This window comes from Sus scrofa, chromosome 1 (genome assembly GCF_054392235.1).
Source record: "Sus scrofa isolate SSC_HxYL_T2T_F1_AM1 chromosome 1, Sscrofa_HxYL_maternal_Yorkshire_Landrace_v2.0, whole genome shotgun sequence".
In the NCBI taxonomy this organism is placed as follows: Eukaryota; Metazoa; Chordata; class Mammalia; order Artiodactyla; family Suidae; genus Sus; species Sus scrofa.
In genome coordinates, this window is record NC_139383.1 from 44254406 (window position 1) to 44279218 (window position 24813).

At 37.1% G+C, this 24813-nt stretch overlaps 2 protein-coding genes across 3 annotated transcripts in view; both read left to right on the forward strand.

The window, feature by feature from the left end:
• Positions 1–24813, forward strand: part of PHF3 (PHD finger protein 3) — a 1103753-nt gene that overhangs the window by 60321 nt on the left and 1018619 nt on the right. The window lies entirely within an intron of this gene.
• GOPC (golgi associated PDZ and coiled-coil motif containing) overlaps positions 1–24813 on the forward strand; it is a 44949-nt gene that overhangs the window by 11806 nt on the left and 8330 nt on the right. The window contains exons 2-6 of one of the 2 annotated variants that reach the window (XM_003121242.6): positions 13759–13923; positions 15295–15318; positions 19245–19420; positions 20699–20864; positions 23763–23858. In XM_003121242.6, the coding sequence (XP_003121290.1) occupies positions 13759–13923; positions 15295–15318; positions 19245–19420; positions 20699–20864; positions 23763–23858 (627 nt within the window). The remainder of the gene's footprint in view (positions 1–13758; positions 13924–15294; positions 15319–19244; positions 19421–20698; positions 20865–23762; positions 23859–24813) is intronic. The other variant, XM_003121241.6, reaches the window with a different exon arrangement.

Sequence of the window (24813 nt, forward strand, 5' to 3'; positions counted from 1 at the left end):
GATGTCAACACAGTGAAAAAGACAATATTTTTTTACTACGAAAATAGTTCTGACCTCATGGATGCCCTGAAATGGTGTCACAGACCTGTGAGAACTGCTGTGCTGATAATAACCAAAACACTTCCCAGAAGGAAGCCATATGCTCCCATATGGCTAATTCTCTTTTAGTTTCTTACATACAGCTTAATGATGGTTTGTAATTGTCTGTATTACTACTGATTTTGTAGTGGCCTTGGACAAGTTACCTAACCTCTGTGCTTCACTTTCCTTCTCAGTACAGAAAGTATCTCAGAGGATTATTGTGAGGATTAGGACAATTAAAACATGATTATGTTCAAAACAGTGCCTGGCACATAGTTACTGCTATTATTATATGTGCCATTCATTTTCTTTTCAGGTTGCCTCCTGTGCAAGACCACTCCAAGCTTTGCCAGGCAGGATCCGCATTTGTTTTTTCTACCAGTGTACCCCTAAAACCCAGCCCAGTGCTTGGCATATAGTTGCTGCTTAATAAATACTTGTTGAATGAATGCGTGGTGGTGTAGAAGACTGAAAATAAAAATGTTTGCTTGACTTGAATGGTAGAACCTTGGGGAGAAATAATGACATGAAATTAGTGGTCTTTAGGCTTGAGTTGGAAATTGGAGCAAATAGGTAGGGTTTTCTCACAGAACTTTCATAAGCCAAATGGACAATCTGTTTTAAGAGCTAACTCGTAATAAAGAGGAATATTATTTCCTATCTTGAGGGATGGCAGAGATTTTCATATTTGACCTTTGAATGTTTTTTATTTGGTCATAGTCTTTGTTTTAAAACAGTACTCTTAGAGAAAGATTCTTTATGAAAGGAGTGGGTTAGATTAAATGAGCTCTAGGACTTTGGCTGTTATGAGGAAGTAGAAGAAAACAAAGAGAATGGATCAAAATGCTTTCATTAGTTACATTATCCCCTTTTGTCATAAAGGAGAAAAGGCCATGTGAAGAATGTTTCTGCTTCTGTTGACTGTCAGGCAGCTTTGGATCTTTTATATAAGAATTTCTACGATAGATTCTTTCAAAAGTTTAAATGCAGGAAGAAAAGATGATCTTACCAGATAAAATGGCATTGCTTTTTTTTTGGGGGGGGGCACCTGCTGGTTATGGAAGTTCCCGGGCTAGGGGTCAGCTTGTGGCAATGCTGTATCCTTAACACACTGAGTGAGGCCAGGGATTGAATCCGCATCCTCATGGATACTAGTCAGGTTCCTTTCCACTGAGCCAAAACGGGAATTCTGGTATTGCTTTTTTAAATGAGGCAAGGAGAATTACATAATTTGTAAAGGAAACTCAGTATTCATAATTTGTAGTCAGATGGTATTTTTTGTAGTGATTCCTGTCATCTCTGTTGTAATTATATTTTACATTTGTTTCATTGACTTTATGAAGTAAACTTTTAGGAAGTTTAAAGTAAGCCTTTTAGGAAGTAGGTGGGTGTAGATGATAAATTTAAAATTTTGGTATTAAGTGATATAACTGCTAGAGATTTAAATTCCAATCTGTACTTTTCGTCCTAAATTGAAATGGCACATTTTTTTTTTTGGCATATGGAAGTTCTCAGGCTAGGGGGTCAGATCGGAGCTACAGCTGCCAGTCTAAACCACAGCCACAGCAATGCAGGATCCAAGCCGCATCTGTGAGCATCCTCATGGATCTTAGTCGGGTTTGTTAACCACTGAGCCATAAAGGGAACTCCCTCATTTGCAAATCTTCAAAAATGTACAGATGTCTAAAAGCGTAATTGTTCCTTTTTTGTGACATGGTTACCTTTTGTACATATATTTTATTTTATTTTTTTATTATTATTTTTTTTTGTCTTTTTGCCATTTCTTGGGCCACTCCCGCGGCATATGGAGGTTCCCAGGCTAGGGGTCTCATCGGAGCTGTACCTGCCAGCCTACACTGGAGCCACAGCAACGCGGGATCTGAGCCACGTCTGCGGCCTACACCACAGCTCACGGCAACACTGGATCGTTAACCCACTGAGCAAGGGCAGGGATTGAACCCGCAACCTCATGGTTCCTAGTCGGATTCGTTAACCACTGCGCCACCACGGGAACTCCTGTACATATATTTTAAAACAAAAAGTGTAGAAGCATTTATTGGTAACTGTGAGATAATATTTTACATCTTTATCAACAGCTTTCTCTGCTATGATTCATAACAGTTAAACTGCTATATGTCGTCAACTATTTTCTTTGTAATTCTTACAAAGAACAACTTGGAGTACTCGTGCTTTTGTGTGTGTGTCTGTGCATGCCTGTGCATATATGTGACTTCCAGTGTGTATGTGTATGTGTGTGCACACGCACTTGGGTGTGTATGGAGTAGCACTGGCTAGGTGGAAGATGTTCAGAGCAGTCTGTTGTTTTGAGCCCTGTTTGATTCTGAGATTTGAGCATGTGGTCTCATTTGGAACTCAGACTGCTTCTTTACCTTTTTGTTCTATTACTGCCAGAATTATAAAGGATGTCAGGAGGTATGGATTTTAATCCCATGCAGTTTGTAATATGGCAACTCACATAATCTATTTGGGGCTCAGTTTCTTCACTTCGAAAATAAAGATGTTTTACCAGATTTTTAAATTTAGGTTCTTAGCTTAGACCTTCTAAAATGTTATCAAAAGAGGTGTATGGGAGTTCCTGTCATGGCTCAGCAGAAATGAATCCGACTAGTATCCATGAGGATGCGGGTTCAATCCCTAGCCTCACTCAGTGGGATAAGGATCTGGCTTTGCCGTGAACTGCAGTGGAGGTCACAGATGTGGCTCCGATCCCACATTGCTCTGGCTATGGTGTGGGCCAGCAGCTGCAGCTCCAGTTCCATCCCTAGCCTGGCAACTTCTATATGTCTCAGGTGTGGCCCTAAAAAGCAAGGGAAAAAAAAAAAGGTGTATGAAATTCCAAAACTAATGGTTGAGCTGAATCTAAGTTCCCTACTGTACAACTTGATATTTGCTAATTTCTTGTTTTAGTTTAATCTTTCCCAAAACAAGGGGTTTTTGAGGGGTGCTCAAGGTAAAGTAATTGACATTTTTATGTATAAGACAGTAAAATAAAAACTAGCCTAACTCTAGGAAGATCTTTGAGCCTTAAGACATGGTCTACCTAGAGAGAAAAAATGCAGCCGTTGTGCATTTTTAGAAGATTATATGGACAGTAGATTAAAGTCTGGACAGGATGGAATAATAGGAAACTGAATAAAAAATTACTTTGATTTCGGTGCCACAGAGTAGAATCCAGTAGACAAGAATTATATTAGGAATTACCTTGAGGGAAAAGTTAAAAAAAAAAAAAAAAGGAGTTCCTGTTTTGGCTCAGCAGAAATGAACCCAGCTAGCATCCACAAGGATGCGGGTTTGATGCCTGGTCTTGATCAGTGGGTTAAGGATCTGGCATTACCACGAGCTGCAGTGTAGGTTGCAGACGCAGCTCGGGTCCCACGTTGCTATGACTGTGGCATGGGGTGGCAGGCAACTGCAGTTCAGATATGACCCCTAGCCCTGGAACTTCCATATGCCACGGGTACAGCCCTTAAGGAAAAAAAAAAGTTTAGATGTTTTAAAAGAGTATAAGATGAGAAATAGAATAGTAATGACTACATTAAATATGAATAAATGGCAACAATTATCCTAAAAATTTAATTAGATACACTGTTTCTCTCTTTTTTCATTTCTGGGACTACTTCAATCCTATGTTGCAGAGTGTGCCCTGAATTTTCATACATCTCCCCACTCCATTCCAGCTGATAGAGGAGATCCAGGGACCTTATTTTGAGAATTCACTGCCTTAGAAAATCTCATCGTGTGTTGATAATGGCTTAGGTCAAGCAAAGGCCATGTCTTAAGGCTCAAAGATCCTCCTAGAATTAGGTCTATTTGTCCTTATTGAGTTCTAGGCAAAGAATATCTTGATGGTCATCTTTGTTTTATTTTTTTCTGTAAATATAAAGCCTCAAAATCAAATGTAGGTGAAAGTGAAAAGATGGGATCCCAAACGAAGTCTATAGGTAAGACAGAGTTCAACTGGTTTTGGTTTAGGTTTTTAAAAAAATTTTTGTATATCACTTTAGTAGTTTGAATTTAGTAGTTGAATGTTGAAATCAATTTATTAGTTTTCACTGTTTGCTAGTTACAGTGTGGCCAATGTAAACACAGTGAAGTAAAAGGTCTTCAGACCTTTTTATGGCCAGGCTAGTTTGGAGTATTATTTACTGCATGTGTGATCTTAGGCAAATTGCTTAAACCTTGACTTCCAGTTTCCTTAACTATTAAAAAAAGAGAGAGGGAGAACATGATAAGAATTACAGATGATGCATGGTATGTGTATGCCTGCCATATGATAGGTAGATGCTTGCTTTGTGGTAGCTGTAAATATTAAGTTAAATGTAGGTATTGTATCTATAGAAACACATTTTTCCTTATGGCTATCTGCTTGATAACACTTCCACTTCCTTGCCCTGGGAGTAAGAATTGGGTTCAAAGTGCTGTTTTGCCACTGGTCACTTGGGTAGCTCTAGAAATAGAAGCAGCCTGGATGGGCCTTAGTTTTACTATCTAAATAGTAATTGTCATAGTCTTTATATTCTCTAAGGTCTCTTTGAATTATAAAATTCTGTGATCTTAGAAAGGTAGCTATTGAATAAAATAAGGAAATTTCTAATCTTGACATAAAATTTACCATTGACTAATCTTTCTTAGCAACCAAAATGTTTATATCATAGACAAGAAAAGTTATTTAAATGAACACTGTAAACCAACTATAACAGAAAAAATAAAAATCATTTAAAAAAACCTACACACAAAAATTTTATTGAATTTAGAGTAAATTTGAGACACTTGTATTCCAGAAAAAATAAAATTGGGCTTTGTATTTTCATACCCACATCCTTACTTTGTAAAGAATTTTGTTTTGAAGTTGAATAACCTCTTGAGAAGTAATATCACTTAATGAAGAGTCCATGCTTACAGTAAGCCACTTTGGGAAGATTTGCATTCTACCCTGTTTTTCTTTGCTCTTTTAGAATACATTTCTGATTTGAATATTAGTCTGCCAAATTAATTAAAGATAACACTTCTGCCTCTTTAGCATCTTTCTTAATGCAAGAAGTTTTACTCAGTTATTAATAAATCATGAGATTTTTAGTTTGAAACATTAATTGTGGTAGGACAGCCAGACAGCAAATGCCTGTTGAAACACACAGTGTACTTCTTGCCATAGACATTTAGGTACAGTTGTCCCTCAGTATTTGCAAGGGGTTGGTTCCAGGCCTCCCACCTCCCACCCCTGCAGATGCCAAAATCCATGGCTGCTAAAGTCCTTTATATAAAATGGTGTAGTGTGTGCAGATAAGCAACACAAATCTTCCTATATATGTTAAAGCATCTCTCGGTAACTTAAAATGCCTTACAGTGTAAATGCTATGTAAATAGTTGCCAATATGCGGCAAATTAAGCTTTGTTTTTTAGAACTTTCTGGAGCTTGTTGGGGTTTTTTTCTAAATATTTTTGATCCACAGTTGGTTGAATCTGTGGATGCAAAATGTGTGGATATAGAGGGCTGACTGTAAATCTAACTAAACCTTTAGATCTACTTCCAGTTTATAGGAAATATAAGGAATAGAGGAATATGTTAGACAACACCACAAAGAAACAGTAAGACAAATTCAGAATGAAAGTCAAAGTAATGAAAAAAAAAAAGGCAAGAATTGTTATAGATTAAATGACTTACTTTAAACATTTTCTGTGTAGGTTTACTTTAGTATACGCTTCATATTGTTCAAAAAGGATGGATATTATTCAAGTATTTATTTTCCTTTTGTGATCACTTTGTCTCAAAGATTATAAAACTTTATAGGTTTTTGTTTTGTTTTTACTAAGAAGGATTTTCTAGGAAGGCTTGTTTGTACTTTAAAGGAGTAGTCTTCAGGGAGTACTGAACATTGTCTAGTAATAGGTAATTTAAAATTTTTGTAATTTATTTTTGGTGGGAAATTGTTAAATTGATGAAGGTCTATAATACGTTTTAATCATACATTTAAAGTTTTTTTTCTTTTGGGGGGTTTTTGGTTGGGGTATTTGTGAAAGTTGTATAAAAACTATTAAACTTAGATGCTGTTCTAGAAGGCAATGGAAATGAAGTTCTACTTTATTTAATCTCCTGCGTATGTTTCTTATATTTAAAGAACAGGGTCAAGTACTAGTATTATTTCTTTTAGCATTTAAATTAATGAAATTTTTTACTGCTTCAGATTTGCAATAAAAGGCCTAGCCCACTACTTTAGTTACTGTCTTGATGTGGCTATTGAGTACTTGAAATGTGACTGATCCAAATAAGATGTGCTCTAAGTGTAATATGCACAATGGGTTTGGAAGACTGAGTATGAAAAAAAAGGTAATATTTTGATAATTGTTTTATATATTTTAATGATAGTATTTTAGATTTGTTGGGTTAAGTAGCATATATTATAGACTTATTTGACATGTTTAATTTAACTTTTTAAAATGTGGCTACTAGAAAATTTTAAATTATGTGTGTTGTTCACACTATGTATCTGTTAGGCAGAGCTGGACTAGAACATCATAGCTTTTCTATTGCAGTGAAAATGTGAGCAGAGGATTTCTGGTCTGAGAAAGATCACAATGAATGGATAGTTCTAAATTTTAAAAATATCTGGGAGTTCCCATCGTGGCACAGTGGAAATGAATCCAACTAGGAACCATGAGGTTGCAGGTTTGATCCCTGGCCTTGCTTAGCGGGTTAAGGATCTGGTGTTGCCAGGAGCTGTGGTGCAGGTTGCAGACATGGCCTGGATCTGGCGTTGCTGCGGCTCTGGCGTAGGCCGGCAGCTACAGCTCTGATTAGACCCCTTGCCTGGGAACCTCCAAGTGCCCTGGGCGCTGCCTCAAAAGGCCAAAGACAAAAAAATAAATTAATTAATTAAAAAAAAATCTTTTGTAAAACAGAAGTAAAGTTACGCAAGAAAAAAATCCATTGTGGGAGTTCCCATTGTGGCGCAGTGGAACTGAATTTAACTAGTATCTGTGAGGATGTGGGTTTGATCCCTGACCTGGTTCCATTGATGGTGAGCTGTGGTGTAGGTTGCACATGCAGCTCACATCCCGAGATTCTGTGGCTGTCACTATGGCCAGCAGCTTCAGCTCTGACTCTACCTCTAGCCTGGGAACTTCCATTTGCCATGGGTGTGGCCCTGAAAACACAGAAGAAAGAGAAAGGAGAAAAGAAAGAAAGGCTGATAGAAATAGAATCCAAATTGAGCAGGGCAGAAATATGAAGTTTGAAGGGAAGAGAGTTTGTATTCAAGATGGGGATGAATACTTGGAGTGTATGTAGAAGACATAGGAGGTTAATTTAAAACAATGGTTCTGGCTACAGAGAGGCCATGATTTTAAATAGTTCACTTTAAGGCCAGAGGAGGGAGCCTGCTAGCCATGAAGCTAGGAAAGCTGCTTATGCTCACTTCAAACCCCTTCATGGAAGTCTCCTACAGAACATGTACTACATGAAACCTATTTCATTTAGACATGAATAACAGAAAAGGATTTTATTTAAACCTCGTATAAATGCACTGTAATCAAAAAAGGTAAACATTAATATAATAATATGACAACGGACAATAAAGGCATGTCAGAAAAATAAGGCTACTAAGCAAATGGAAACTAAACTGTGTTATAAACTAAAAGAAGTTAATAATGTTACTCATCTGTGAACAAAAGAATGATTCATAGATAGGAAAACTCAGAAATAAAGTAATAAATAAAAATAAAATTTAAAAAATGCTTGTAGAGCTTTGGGAAGAAATAGGGAAAAAAATCATTTCAGAACGGAGCTTGGAGTTCCCATTGTGGCTCAGTGGTTAAAGAACCCGACTAGTATCCATGAGGACATGGGTTCAATACCTGGCCTTGCTCAGTGGATTAAGGATCCCATGGCATTGCCGTGAGCTGTGGTGTATGTAGGTAGCAGATGCAGCTCAGATCCCATGTTACTGTGGCTCTGGTGTAGGCCAGCAGCTACAGCTCAGATTGGACCGCTAGCCTGGGAATCTCCATATGCCTCAGGTGCGGCCCTAAAAAGACCGAAAAAAAAAAGGAGCTTAATTTGGAAGGAACATAAAAGATAAGCAATATAGGAAGAGAAGGAGCATATACAAGAGGAAAAAAGGATTTGGGAGGAAACTGCAACTATAAAAGGGAAAGAATAATTAATATTGGTATAATTGAAGTCCCTGAAGAATCATAAAACAAAGCAAATATTTAAAACTTCTGTCAATGAACTCTGATTTATTGCTGTAGCTGTGACTTAACGTCACTGCTATAGCTTGGATTTGATCCCTGGCCTGGGAACGTCCATATACTGCAGTTTTGGCCAAAACAAAAAGCCTCAAGGAAAGACAATATGAGTCTAAGATTTTTATATCCAGCAAAACTGACTTCAGATATAAAGACTATAAATAGATAATTAGGGAGTTCCCATTGTGGCGCAGCGGAAATGAATCTGACTAGGAACCATGAGGTTGTGGGTTTGATCCCTGGCCTCACTCAGTGGGTTAAGGATCTGGTGTTGCCATGAGCTGTAGTGTAGGTCGAAGACTAGGCTCGGATCTGGTGTGGCTGTGTCTTAGGCCAGCATCTGTAGCTCCAATTAGACCTCTAGCCTGGGAACCTCCATATGCTGTGGGTGCAGCCTAAAAAGCAAAAAAAAAAAAAAAAAAAAAAGGAGAAGAGAGTGTCTCGAAAGTAGTATAAGCTTAACGGTTGCTCATACTTATTAGCTGAAGTAGCAAGATGATAATTTATTAAGATACTAGAGAAGAGTAAGAAAAGGGGAAAGAAAATGTTAATAGTTTAATGACTGTTCATAGCAAGGATGTTAAATATCAAAAGAGGAAATTAAAGATATTATCTAAAAATTATTAAAATAATTATACAAAGCTTCCAGAATACTAAAAAACAGGTACTTTAAAATCAGAGTGATCAATTACGACTTTGCATGTATACATGGTGTATACTTCTATAAAAGGAAAAATACAAAGATTAAAAATAGACAAAATTAGGCGTTCCCGTTGTGGCTCAGTGGTTAACGAATCCAACTAGGAACCATGAGGTTGCAGGTTCGATCCCTGGCCTTGCACAGTGGGTTAAGGATCTGGCGTTGCCGTGAGCTGTGGTGTAGGTTGCAGATGTGGCTTGGATCCACTGTTGCTGTGGCTGTGGTGTAGGCTGGCGGCTACAGCTCTGATTAGACTCCTAGCCTGGGAACCTCCATATGCCTTGGGTGTGGCCCTAGAAAAGGCAAAATAAATAAATAAATAAATAAAATTATACCAGGTAAATGTAAATAAAATGAAAATATGAGTTGCAAACTTGATAACAGATAAGGTAGAATTCAGACCAAAAAGCACTTAATTTAGGGGAAGAAACTGTTGACACATTGAGCCACATTAAAATTAAGCCCTCTGATCATCAAAAGATACATTTAAGAAAGTTAAAAGACAATCTGCAGAATGGAAGAAAGTATTTGCAACTTATATCCAATAAAGGAGTTTATATTCACAATAATATGTTCTATATCTATGTGTGTATGTGTGTGTGGAGAGAGAACTCCTATAAATCAGTAAGAAGAAATAGACAAACCTGTAGAAAAATGGGTACTTCATAAAAGAGTATCCAGTGGGTCAATAAACATATGAAAATGTGGTCAAACATAGTAGTAATCAAGAATTTTTTTTTTGCTACACCCCTGGCATGTGGAAGTTCCCAGACCAGAGACTGAACCCATGCCACAGCAGCAATCCGAGCTGCTGCAGTGACAACACTGGATCCTTAACCCCCTGTGCCATGAGAGAATTCCCAAGAAGTTTTACTTTTTTACTTTTAAAGCCACAATGCCACCCCATTCCTACCAGAATCGCTACAGTTAAAAAGACTGACAATATCAATTGAAGGCAAGGTTTTAAAACCAGGGGTTCTCATAAATGACAGGTGTCAGTTGCTATAATCACTGGGAAAACTGGCCTTTTCTACTGAGGTTTAACATATTTGTACTCTGAACTGGAAGTTTCTGTCCTAGTTATATACTCACCAGAATTGTATTCCATAGAAAGCCATGTGGGGTGTGCTAGTGTCCCTGTCATTACCACCTTACTTGCAAATGTTGTGTGGCTAAAATGTTATCGAGAGAAAATGTTCCACAGTTATATGGTGTTAATGGTTCACAATTCTATAAATATACTGAAAATCATTGAATTGTACACTTTAAAAGAGTGAATTTTATGGTATGTAAATTATATATCAATAAAGCTGTTATTAAAAACCAAAATTGTTATTGAGAGCATGTAGTGGTTTCCTACCAGATTTAATCTCGGTTTCGGTTATTACGAGAAGCCATTTGTTGTATCTAGCTTCACTTCCCCATCTGTACTGGACCAATTTGTCAGTGTACAGCTCCTCTTTTAGTCTAGTGTCCTTGCTAACAACATCTTCATATTCTAGTAAGTACTTTCATGTATAAGATTAATGATCTTGGGAGGTTCCCATTGTGGTGCATCAGAAATGAATCTGACTAGGAACCATGAGGTTGTGGGTTTGATCCCTGGCCTCACTCAGTGGGTTAAGGATTTGGTGTTGCTGTGAGCTGTGGTGTGGGTTGAAGACGTGGCTGGGATCTGGCATTGTTGTGGCTCTGGCATAGGCCCGCAGCTACAGCTCCAGTTAGACCCCTAGCCTGGGAACTTCCATATGCCACGGATGTGGCCCTAAAAAAAAAAAAAAAAAAAAAAAAAAAAGATTAATGATCTTGGAGTTCCTATTGTGGCACAACGGAAATGAATATGACTAGGAACCATGAGGTTGTGGGTTCAATCCCTGGCCTCGATCAGTGGGTTAAGGATCTGGCATTGCTGTCAGCTGTGGTGTGGGTTGCAGACATGGCTCAGTTCCTGTGTGGCTGTGGCTTATGTCGACAGCTGTAGCTGGGATTTGACCCCTAGCCTGGGAACCTGCATATTCCAAGGGTGCGGCCCTAAAAAAAGAAAAAAAAAAAGATTAATGATCTTATGAAAATTGTCAAAGCCATGAATTATCTGTTTTATTTTAATAGTTTTATTTAAGTATACAGTTGACTTAAAATATTAATTTCAGATGTACAACATAGTGATTTGATATTTTTGTAGATTATGCTCCATATAAAATTGTAAAATATTAGCTATATTCCCTGTTGCTATACATTACATCCTTGTATCTTATTTATTTTATACCTAGTAGATACTCTCCTATCTTAAAATTGGGGAAACTTGAATGGAGACAGAAAAATTTATCTGGAATCACAAGGCTAGTATTAGAATTTGTTTCAGCTTAAAGGTACTTATTGAGGATCTTTTACATACTAAGCACCAGTTGGTGCATTTGGGAGATTAAGGTAAATTCCGGTCCTTTGGTCTTTATACTCAGGATTTACCTAAGTTGTTTCTAGTTTGTATCTGCCCTTGCTGGTCTTATCTCTTGACTGTTTTACTGCTTCTGTTTTGTCCTTGTTTTCATTTAACTTCAGAGCCTATCTGAACTCCCTTTTCTTCACTTATCTTCTTTATTTTTATTTATTTGTTTTTTGCTTTTTAGGACTGCACCCACAGCATATGGAAGTTCCCACGCTTGGGGTCAAATCAGAGCTACAGCTGCCGGCCTATGCCACAACCTCAGCAACACAGGATCCAAGCCGTGTTTCACGGCAATGTGGGATCCTTAACCCACTGAGCAAGGCCAGGGATTGAACCCATAACCTCATGGTTACTAGTCAGATTCATTTCCGCTGCGCCACAGTGGGAACTCCTCACTCACCTTCTTTAAATTTTCCTTTACTTTGAATTCCTTGGGACCTGACCAATTCTAAATATATCTGTAACTTACCACACTTTTCTTTAGTTGGTTTGAGTGCCTATTTATCGCCTCAGTTGAAAGAAGGCTTATCAAGAGCATAAACAATAATCCATAATTTAGAAAGTATTTTCTTATTTTTTTTCCTTTGGGCCAGCATACTTTTTGGCCCCTGGATGCTTATTAGTAAAGTTATGTTGAGGAGTTTCCATTCTGTTGCAGTGGAAACAAATCTGACTAGTATCCATGAGGATGTGGGTTCAATCTCTGGCCTTGCTCAGTGGGTTGGGGATCCGGCATTTACTTGAACTGTGGTGTGGGTCTCAGACTTGGCTCAGATCCTGCATTGCTGTGGCTGTGGTGTAGGCAGGCAGCTACAGCTTCAATTCAGTCCTTACCCTGGGAACTTCCATATGCTGCAGGTGTGGCCCTAAAAAGCAAAAAAAAAAAAAAAAAAATTTGTTGACTAGAAAACTAAAGCCTTGCTTTGATCTACTGGTTAGTTGGGAAGGTTAAATGCACACAGGGGATACCTCCTATGCACATTTGCAAAACAAAGTATCAATTGTGAAAAATGAAAACCCTCAGATTGATTGTTTAAGTGGTTCTGATGAGTTGTTCTGCTATACTGTTACAACTATAGCTTACACAGAACTCTGATCTTTTGGGCCCACTGTAGTCTCAGTAGTTTGTACCTTAGCTCCTAAAGCAACTACTATATACTGGTTAGACTGATTTCGAACTAGTATATTCTGAGGTGAAGACAGAGCAGCACTTATTGACTGACCTCTCCTGTAAGATACTTTTTTTTTTTTTTTTTTTTTAAAGAGTGCACCCACGGCATGTGGAGGTTCCCAAGCTAGGGATTGAATCAGAGCTGTAGCTGCTGGCCTACACCACAGCCACAGCAACACCAGATCTGAACCATGTCTGCAACCTACCCCGCACAGCTCACGGCAACGCTCTGCGGTCTTTAACCCATTGAGCAAGGCCAGGGATCGAACCTGCGTCCTCATGGATGCCAGTCTGATTCGTTTCCCCTGAGCAACGACGGGAATTCCTCCTGTAAGATACTCTTAATGTTAGTGGACCACTGTAGCACATTTATTGTCTCAATAGGATGATGAACCATCCTATACCTATATGTTTTCATAAACTTTGTAAATAAAAATGAAACTGAAAAACTTTAAGCAAAGTAAAATGGAACTAGCATTCTCTGTTATCAAAAGACAGTTTATGGTAGAGTTCTCTTTCTACTCATATCTTACTTGTACTCTTGGTTTTATGTCAGTTTAGATGGATATCCTATAGCTCTATCATAATGGTCTTCTAGTGTTCATTCATTTGAAAGATAGTCTCGCTTTCATTCTTGAATAATAATTATTAGAGTCAAAATTAAAAAAAAAGTGAGCATACCTAATTTTTTTGTTTTTTTTTTTAAATATTTTACTAAGGTATAGTTGATTTACAATGTACCAATTTCTGCTGTACAATAAAGTGACTCGTGTGTGTACATATATATATATACACATATATATTCTTTATTATATTTTCTATCATTTCATAGTCTATCCCAGGAGATTGGATATAGTTCCCTGTGCTATATAGTGGGACTTGGTTGTTTACCCTTCTAAATGTAGTTTGCGTGTTCTAACCCCAAACTTCTGGTTCATCCTTCTCCCTCCCCCTTGGCAACCACAAGTCTGTTCTCTATGTCTGTGAGTCTGTTTCTGTTTTGTAGATCGGTTTATTTATGCCATGTTTTAGTTTCCACATATAAGTGGTATTATGAAGCATACCTAATGTTTTCTATTGTCGATGTTTCATAAGGCACAGTTGGTGGATCTGAAATCTGAACTGACAGAGACCCAAGCAGAGAAAGTTGTATTGGAGAAAGAAGTACATGATCAGCTTTTACAGTTGCACTCCATTCAGCTTCAGCTTCATGCTAAAACTGGTCAAAGTGTTGACTCTGGTACCATAAAGGCAAAATTGGTAAGTAGTTTAGAGAGTAACATATACTTACATATATTTTAGAGACTGAAGAAGACAATTTTAATGAGGCTTTTTAATTATAAAAGTTCATATATGCTTATGGGAAATTTAGAAAATACAGGAAATGTAAAAATCATCATAATCATCCACTGTCTAAAGATGATCAGTTGCATAAAACAGATATCCCAGGTAACGCTGGAATTATTCTTAAATAATACAAGTTATTTTCTCTCAATTAAAGTCCTGAGGCAGGGAGTCCAGAGCTGATATGATAGCTTCATAGGTACCAGGGATCCAGTTTCCTTTTTCTGTTGTGCTCAGCCATTTTTAGATCATGGTTTCTTTCTTTGGAATTTCTTCATATATTCATTCCGGGTAGGCAGAAGGAAGAATAAAAGGGCAAAATGATGCTTCCCAGCCACATTAGCCTTCTTTAAAGACCTTTTCACAAGATCCTCCTCAGCTTTTTGCCAGTCATTTAGCCATCTCACTGACTATCCCTAGCTGCATGTCAGTCCCTTAGTTGGTCACATGGCCACCTACAGTAAAATTGGAGTTCTGTTAATGAGAAGAAGGGGAAAATGAAATTGGGTGCCCACCAGTGGCAAATTTTTTCTTTTGTTCTTAATATAAGTATTTTCCCTGCCACTGATTGCTTTGTCATGTTAGCATAGTGTTCATTGTATAAATGTTCCATAAGTTGTTTAAATAGAATTGAAGTCACAGTTTAACCTCATATGTGTTAATGTGTGTACTGTATGCCAGACACTTTGTTAACTATAGGGGAACAGTGATAAGTATGACAGATAAAGCTTGGAAGAGGCAGGAAATGAAATGGTACTGATGGTGAGAGTGATGCATTTTAAAGTTTTACTTGTTTTCAGTTAATTCTATTTGGTTAATTGGTTTCTAATATTGATATTTCAGAATTTATTTAAATGAATATTTACACTCTTCTAGAGTCCTTTTAAATTCTGAAATTCTGTAAATCTAAATTATTAGTGTTATATACATTTAACTGAAATGAGTCTTTCATAACTGCTTTGGAATATTTGATGTTAATAACTGTTAATAACATTGAGAAACAATGTGCATTTTCACTGGAAAAGAATTCACCAGAAGTTTTAACTTTAGATTTGAAACATGGTACTGTAATGGAAAGGCACTAAACGAGGCATGTTAATTTTGATAGAAAATTTTAATCTAAAACTATACAGTTACTGTTGCTTATGGATTAGCAAATATATTTGTTCTAATAACTCTGCCCAAGTGATATGCAACATATGGGGATTTTCCTTGTAATAAATGCACCACTAAATACATTTATTTGTTTGATCTTTTCTAATTATAAAACTTTTTTCTTATCTTAAGTCTGTCCCCTCTGTGGAGGAGCTGGTAAGTATGCTGTTTCTGTTTTGCTTTAATATGTTATGCTGACGTGTTCTTAGTGCTTTATTTGCATATTACATGTTGTCACCTTGTATTTAAAATCGATGTTGATGGTAATTTTTTAATGTGCCAAAAGTTCAGTGGGTAGCCCATTGCTCTTTTTTTGCCTCATGTTAAAAGATTTTTCTTTTGTTTGTGATTAGTTGTCATTATTTGCAGAACCCATCAATTTTTGATAACTTCTGAGCTTTGTAACTTTCTCATACCTCTACTTTAAAAGAACAATTGGTTTTCCCACTTTGGTGTTGTAAAGATACATTATGCAGGCCTAGCTCTTTTCTTCTTTTCTATTTGAATTTATTCACAGAGAAAGAACGTGCATGTTGGTTTCTTGTTCATCCACTGCATGTTATAATATTAAAGCAGTCTTGAGAATAATTGTGTGGCCTTTGAAACAACTGAATTTTGAAACCCTTTATCATAATTTATTTTAGAAAATAACAATATATAAATTCTTAATATTTTTTTTTTTTTTTACTACCACAACTAAATCAGGTTCCAGGGTGTCATATGACTTTTGCTTCTTTTGAAAATATACTGTTTGGATATTTGAATACAAAGTTAACTTCTTCATTGCTACCTAATGAACAGATTAACTGAAAAAAAAATTTCTTTCCTTTAAATCTAAAAGTGTAAGCTTTCTATTCTTGCTTACATCTGTTAAGTTCAGGCTTGGAGTTTGTAAGATTCACTAGGGGTTTAAATCATTAAAGCAGAGTGGGGAGTTCCCGTCGTGGCGCAGTGGTTAACGAATCCGACTAGGAACCATGAGGTTGAGGGTTTGGTCCCTGCCCTTGCTCAGTGGGTTAACAATCCAGTGTTGCTGTGAGCTGTGGTGTAGGTTGCAGACGCGGCTCGGATCCCGCATTGCTGTGGCTCTGGCGTAGGCCAGTGGCTGCAGCTCCGATTCCACCCCTAGCCTGGGAACCTCCATATGCCGCGGGAGCGACCCAAAGAAAGAGCAAAAAGACCAAAAAAAAAAAAAAAGCAGAGTGGTGGCTTAATATGTTTCTCAGATTTCATTATATAAATGAAATATTATATAATAGCTCATTAAAGTAATTATAAGTACATAATCCTCAACATAAAATTTATTTAGCCCATAAACAAAGAATTCTTAGTCTTCTAGAAACTCTCTCTTTTTTGTCTATTTTGGGCCACACCCATGGCATATGGAGGTTCCCAGGCTAGGGGTCTAATCTGAGCTACAGCTGCTGGCCTACACTACAGCCACAGCAATGCCAGATCTGAGCCACATCTGCTGCCTACACCACAGCTCATGGCAACACTGGATCCTTAACCCACTGAGGGAGGCCAAGGATCGAACCCACAACCTCATGGTTCCTAGTCAGATTTGTTTCCACTGTGCCACAATGGGAACTCCCTGGGAACTCTTTCTGAAATAAACAGCATAAATGTCAATAAATGTCATTTAAAAAAAAGTTTTGTTCATGTTGCCTCAACTGTGGTTTCTTTTGAAACCAATACCTGCCCTAAAAGGAAAGAGATTCTGAAATAGAGATTTTAATAACTCCAAAGTTGTAAAAGGAGGATTCTAGATTATTAGTTCCTTATATTTTTATAAAACAACATCTAAAGGAGTTACTGTTGTGGCTCAGTAGGTTAAGAACCCAGCTAGTATCATGAGGATGTGGGTTCAGTCCCTGGCCTCCCTCAGTGGGTTAAGGATCCAGCTGGTGTAGGTGCAGATGTGGCTTGGATCCCACATTGCTGTGGCTGTGACATAGGCCTGCAGCTACAGCTCTGATTCGATTCCTAGCCTGGAAAGTTCCATATGCTGCAGGAAATTATGTTTTAATAGTTATATTTGTTTTTCACAAAAATTGGAAAGCCTGCTAATTAATCTTCCTTCTGTTTATCACATATGTAATGACAAATAGTTTAATCAAGAAGTGATAACTATAGTTAGCATTTGTTAGTTGTCATTCATTTTAGCTTTATGCTTTTGTTTTTGTTTTTAAGTTTGTGGTATTCATTGCCTGTATTTGGTTTTTTTTTTTTTTGGTTGTTGCTGTTTTGTTTTGTTTTTTTCTCTTTTTAGTGCCTCACCCATGGCATATGGAAGTTACCAGACTAGGGGTCGAATCAGCACCACAGCCACAGGAGTGCAGGATCCTTAACCCACTGAGCAAGGCTAGGGATCACTCCTGCATCCTCATGGATACTAGTTAGGTTCATTACCACTGAACCACAGCAGGAACTCCCTCACTGCCTGTATTTGAGTAAGCATCAATATATATTGATGTTTAAATATATCATATGTTGATATACTGTTGTCAAAAAGGTAGACCAAAGCAGACACTGAACTTAGTACCAAAATAGATTACATTTATTGTTAGAAGTTTGCTTACATTTGTTTCTAGCTTACAATAAGAAGCGAAATAATTACAGTAATCACTACTCATACATTAGAATGTCATTTGCCATTCACTCAAGAGAAACATTTTTCCTGGTGCTGAGTTAGCTCTTTATTTAAATCTCCTAAAGGGGACATGGTAGTATTAATGAACACTGTCATCCATATCTCATCAATAAATATAACCATATTTTCACAGCATTTATAGATTCTGTAAATTAGTAAAAGCAATTCTCTAAGTCAATAGAAACACTCCTACTCAGGATAAATGTAAGTTTACAATATTGGAAGGTTCTCTTGATCCAAAAATAACACTTCAAAGATCTTTCAGAGCCAATATCCAACTCTCAGTAGGGTTTTATTTGGCCACACAGTCAGGGTGTGTGTTTGAATTCGAATTTGACTGTTTTTAGGCAGGATTTTGTACTGTCTGTCTTCCTCTCCATTTTGTCTTATTTCTGCCTATCTGTTCTGTGCTTGGATTCCAAAGGCATTCACATTTGTAACCCTTGATCTGTAGGAATAGGTATACTTGTACTTTATACTTTGAAGGTAAATTGAAAATTACTTCACATGTGAGCTGGTGTTAAATATTTGATGGCAGAGATCTTGAGGTTATATTATATTCTCTGTCTAGTACCTATAACTTTGCATATATGGGTTAATCTGCCAAGTGGAGCATGGGATGGCATCCTTTTTTGAGAGCTGAAAATGGATAGCCATCTGACCTTATAGTAGGCAAATAAGGCCCGTAATTTTTCCTCAGAAAACAGTTCTTCAGTCACTTTAACATATGGACAAATAGATGAGCCAGATCCCAAAATTCAGTGATAATCTGTACCATAAATATACTTATCTATAGACATTTTTGAATGTGTAACTGTTTTAATGCAGTTGTTGCCAGCATTTTTCCATGACCATAAAATATTTTAAAAGAATTAGACTCTCTGTTCTAATTTAAGCATTATAGGTTTCTTATAATCTTCCAAAATAAATTGGTTATGGAATATATCTCTATGTAACTGAATAATATTGACTTATAGGATAGTTCCATTAGAGTTATTTTCATGTTTGGGCACAACCACAGAGTGATTATTTTAATCTAGTGTCTTGAGTCAGTTTTAGAAAGTAGAGAATAATTTGTTATTCATTGAAGCCATTCCTTTTAGTATGTGATAACATGAGCTTAACATGAGCTTAGAGAAGACTATTAGTCTTAGTATCTTCAGGATCAAGTTACCTCAGGTTATACTGTTAACTTTTCTAGAAGTGATTCTAACACTTTCTGGTACTAGTTTTAAAAAAGTGAATCCAGATCTTTGTGTTCCATTTTATAGAAATGAAGTGATAATTTTTATTGTATGCTTTCATTGTTGGTATCATAGATTGTGTGCTTTTCTGTATTTTAAGGAACATGGATTGTCACTACAGAGTCTTAAAAGTATTTTCATTACATTGGGTTGTTTTTGTTTTTGTTTTTTTTTAATTGCAATAGGAGAGAGAGCTTGAAGCAAACAAAAAAGAGAAAATGAAAGAAGCTCAACTTGAAGCTGAAGTGAAGTTGTTGAGAAAAGAGAATGAAGCCCTCCGTAGACATATAGCTGTCCTCCAGGCTGAAGTTTATGGGGCAAGACTGGCTGCCAAGTACTTGGATAAGGAACTGGCAGGAAGGTATGTGAAAAATGAATACTCTTGAGCTATTAGGTGACCAGTTGCAGATTTAAAGAGGTTGACTCTTATCTCTTACGGTAAATGAAATATTAATTTTTGTCCTAAGGGTGATTTTGTAGTTGATTTTAGCTTATAGTTGTTAACTTAATATTGATAGTTTTATGTATTGCAGATTTATTTAGCCATACTAAATAAGTATTTGCAGTTTACACATGCACACACTACTGGTAACTTACTGTGAAATGCTACTCTTAGAGTTGCACTTTTCACCATTTCACGCCTTGACACCATGACAGATGATGATGTTCCCATGTATAGCATGACTTCCATAGGAATTCTTCCTGTGATCACTGTAACCCAATGTTTCTTGCATCTCAGAAACATGTTGGAATGACAGTGGTTTTTATTGTAATTATGTGAAGTTCTCACATTAATTTTTACAATAAATTATTCACAAATTTGGTGATTCATTATTGGTACTAAGTAATTTTCTCCTTATTTTTGTATCATTAAAAACTGATGAGGAGCAGATAGAAATAATTTATCTTGAAGTGCACATTTTCTAATTTTATCCCATTTTAAATAATCATTTTGTAAAAAGAAACTGTCATTGGAAAAAATGTTTTGTACAGTTAGCCTCATTTAAAGACTAGCATGGGAGTTCCCGTCGTGGCTCAGTGGTTAATGGACCCGACTATTATCCATGAGGACACAGGTTCGATCGCTGGCCTCACTCAGTGGGTTAAGGATCCAGCATTGCCATGAGCTATGCTGTAGGTCACAGACGCAGCTCAGATGCTGAGTTGCTGTGGCTGTGGCATAGGCCGGCAGCTGCAGCTCCGATTGTACCCCTAGTCTGGAAATATCCATATGCTGCAGATATGGCCTTAAAAAGACAAAAACACAAAAATAAATCAATAAAGACTAGTGTTCAGTGGTTTCTGAGTTTGATGACCTATCTTGATTGCATGCAAAACATGAAAAGTGTTAATTGGCACTAGGTCATAAATTGTTTTTAAGATGTATATGAATGAAATGTAAACAAGGTCTCATTCATTCTTTTTTTTTTTTTTTCCAAAAAAGAATGGTTTTCCCTTGAAAACATCTGTCCTTTTCAGAATTTTATGCCCTTATAAGTCTGAGAAACATAAGGTGGTTCCTGAGTATTAATTTTATTACTAACTTAGATTTATGCAGAAGCTGCTGTGTTGAGTAATTCTTCGGAATTCTTTCTATAGTATGCATAATGAAAAACTAATTTAATTAATTCTTATGAAGGGTCCAGCAAATTCAGTTACTAGGACGAGATATGAAGGGACCTGCTCATGATAAGCTTTGGAACCAGTTGGAAGCAGAAATACATTTGCATCGTCACAAAACTGTAATCAGAGCCTGTAGAGGACGTAATGACCTGAAGCGACCGATGCATGCACCACCAGGCCACGTATGTTTGCTTTGCCGCTGTTTCTCACTCAACCTTGTCCTGTCTTTAATTAGAAGGCCTTCGCATTTTTAAAATTCTAGTAGTATTTAAAACCTCTATTTAAAAAGGGAAAGTGGAATTAAACTTATTTAAAATAAATACATATTTAAAGTTTCAACAACCTATATAGCTCTTTACAAACTTAGTAATGCCCTGAAAATGATATTTCTGAAGACAGTGAACTATTGTCAGCAAGTGCATATTGCTTTGGCTCATATTTCAGAATCTTCCTCAACCTCTATTAGGCATATTTACATATGTTTTAAGCTTAGCAGAAAGTGTATGGTCACATTGGTAAATTGGCAAATATTTGGCGGTAGTTCTTTAAGGGGATTTTTGGTAACTAGATTTGAATGTAGTTTTTGAACTAACATTTACACCTGTTTGGTCTTGCATTAAGATGAAATTTGAGATCCGTGCCCAGTTGTCTGATTCTGTAGCCACCATTGTACAGAAGCCTTTCTATTGGGATGAAGAATTTATTAAATTTCATTACAACAGCTGCTTGATGATACAAACTTTAATATAATAAATCAGATCTAACTCCTACCAATTGGCTCACATATCTTAGTACCAGAGAAAGCCTGGCCTTGAATAGTAATATTGTCTGTTGTCTCTGCAAAGATTATTGTAAGGAGAATTGATTTGTACATGGAATTGGTGGGAGAGGAGTGATGATTGCAATAAGCATTTATGCCATTGTCTTCTCTGGGGCACTGTTGGTCCCCATTAACTTCTAGGCAGTGGCCAGATAATGTTATTTTATACTAAATTAAGGTGTTTGAATCTTAACCTGATATTCATAGCTTTTTAAAATAAAATACTAGGCTTAATAAGATTTAACATTTGTTTGACAATTACTTTGGGATAGTGAAGAATATATATTGGAAGCGGGCCTAACTGGAATCAGGGGGGTACATTTAGAAAGATAATATTAGAAGAAAGTGATGAGAAGAGGGACAGGTTTGAGAGAATTAGAATCAAGACGAGTTGGTGACTAACAGCTTTTGGTTAAGTAGGCGAATAAGAAGAAGTCTAGGCTTTTGGTTTGGGCAACTGAGCGAGATGATGGCGTGCTTTGATAAAGTAAATAGAGGGAAAGAAATTTTGGGGGGAAGATGATGAGATTAGGTTTGTTTGTCTTTTTTTTTTATTTGTCTTTGCCTTTTCTAGGGCCACTCCCACGGCGTATGGAGGTTCTCAGGCTAGGGGTCTAATTGGAGCTGTAGCCACTAGCCTACACCAGAGCCACAGCAATGCGGGATCTGAGCCACATCTGCGACCTACAGCACAGCTCACGGCAACACCGGATCCTTAACCCACTGAGCAAGGCCAGGGATCAAACCCACAACCTCATGGTTCCTAGTCAGATTTGTTAACCACTGTGCCACGACAGGACTCCTGTTTGTCTTTTTATTTTTTTTTTTTTTTTAGGGCTGCACCCACAGCATATGGAAGTTCCTAGGCTAGGGGTCGAATCAGAGCTGTAGCTGCCGGCTTACGCCATAGTTACTGTACTGTGGGGTCTGAGCCTCAATTGCGACCTATACCACAGCTCACAGCAACGTTGAATCCTTAACCCACTGAGCGAGGCCAGGGATCAAACCAGCATCCTCATGGATACTAGTCGAGTTCATTAGCACTGAGCCACAACAGGAACTCCGAGATCAGTTTTAGACATGTGTTTGAGGTGCCAGTGGTGCAGCCAAGTTATATCCAATTGGATATGTGACTCTGGAATTCTAGAGGGAACTCTGAATTGAAGGTATTAGGTAAATCCTCCTTTATAAAAATTAAAATCATGGAATTGATTAAGTCACTCAGGGAAAGTATATAGAAAGTAAAAAGACGTAAGGAGACTTTTACGGAGTAGGAGAAGAAGGACATGAATCACCAAAGGAAGAGCCTGAGGTAGGGCTGTCAGATACAGGGCATCTAGAAAAGTAGTGTAATAGAAAAGACAGGGTTTCAGGGATGGGATGTAATGAACACTATCAGCTTTCTGTAAGGTTCAAATAAGGTAGTGACTATAAAGGATTCATTGGAAATAGCCGTCTTGGTTACCAGTGACTGTAGGGAAGCCAGTTTGTGTGGAGCAGGTAGGGGCAAAACCCTAATTACAGGGTTGGAGTACTGAATGTGGGAGGCCAGGAAGCTATTGTAGCTAGGATTAGCTTTGTGTGAAGGTTAAGGAAAGATTGAGGGAGGAGAGTAGGTAAAGAAGATAATGGGTGATGGAGGAGTTTTTATTTGTCTTATTTTCTGTTTGTACATGGTCAGTATTTTAAAGCTGTATGAGGCTTGAATTAGGAAGTAGCTGAATTAAGAAGGAGCTTGTAGAGAAGGAAAGAGTATAGTTACCCAAGAAAGAATTATTAATGGAGCAAGGTCCTTTATTTAAGAGGTAGACTCCAGAACTCAAAGGAATGAAAAAGTAATTAATGATCCAGCTGGCATTTTGTTTTTCAGTTCTACAAATCAGTTGAAATGGATATAGATCTTTAGGATATTTTCCTATGAAGATAAAGTTACCTACTCTTACTTATTGAGGATATTTATTTATCAATTAATTCCTGGCAATAATTTCTTTTGTAATGTCCTTCAATTTAAAAAGAGTTGTAGCAGTATTAAAGAAATTAACAAGGGGGTGAGAAAAATCATCTGTACATTTCACCATATTAACAGAACAACTATTTTTGCTTTTCCATTTTATCTGTTAATGACTTTCTTAACACTGTACTGTGTATCTATTATAGGAAATTAATAAATATTTCTAAAAGCAAGCTGTAATACTATGGATTACTCTGTTTGGATTATTACTTATGTGGTACTAATTTTTTTCTTTTTTCACTCAATAAGGATCAAGACTCTTTAAAGAAAAGCCAAGGAGTTGGACCAATTAGAAAAGTTCTTCTTCTTAAGGAAGATCATGAAGGCCTTGGCATTTCAATTACAGTAAGAAGTAGTGCTTCCAGTCTCCTTTTCTGTAGTTATCTATTATAATCATGCCCCTTTTTTGGACATCATCGGGAAGTAAAGTATTCTGAATGTACTTTCTTTTTTGTTTGTTTGTTTGTTTTGTTTTTTGTCTTTTTGCCTTTTCTAGGGCCGCTTCCGCCTCATGTGGAGGTTCCCAGGCTAGGGGTCTAATTGGAGCTGTAGCTCCCGGCCTACACCAGAGCCACAGCAACAAGGGATCTGAGCCATGTCTGCCACCTACACCACAGCTCATGGCAATGCCGGATCCTTAACCCACTGAGCAAGGCCAGGAACCGAACCCGAAACCTCATGGTTCCTAGTCGGATTTGTTAACCACTGCGCCACAACGGGAACTCCTGAATGTATTTTCTAAATAACTGAATTTATCCCTGTGGGTACCAACACTTTCGTGTAAACCTTTTTTGAGGGGTACGTAAATATTCCTAATAACCGTGAAGTAGTAAAAGTATTACTTTAGAAATCATTGTTTATCTTTTTCATTATGACTCAAGTCATTTAGTTCTGTGCTGCCTGTAGGAGGAGCTTTTGGGAATTGATATGACTGTTTTCTTCTGTGCTAAATGGCTCCAGCCAGTACTGTTCCTTTCTCTAGAGTATTTCTTACTATCTCTTGTTTCATTTCTATCAGATTTCAGTGGCTCTTGGGTCCAGACATTCTTCTTTTTTAAAGTTGATGCCTTTACAAACTGTTGTCTTGGACAACATAAAATACATATGTTTAGAGTCATTTTGCCATTCAGTGCTTTGTTCCAGATGAATGAATAAGATGGCTTTGTATTTAGGTACTGCATAAGTTCATTGGCTTTCTGGCATTGCTTAATGTAGAAATGTTTCTTACAATAAAGAAATAATGGGTATTTATTGAATACTTCCCTTTTTGAATACATTTCCCTCAAAGAGCATTAAGTTT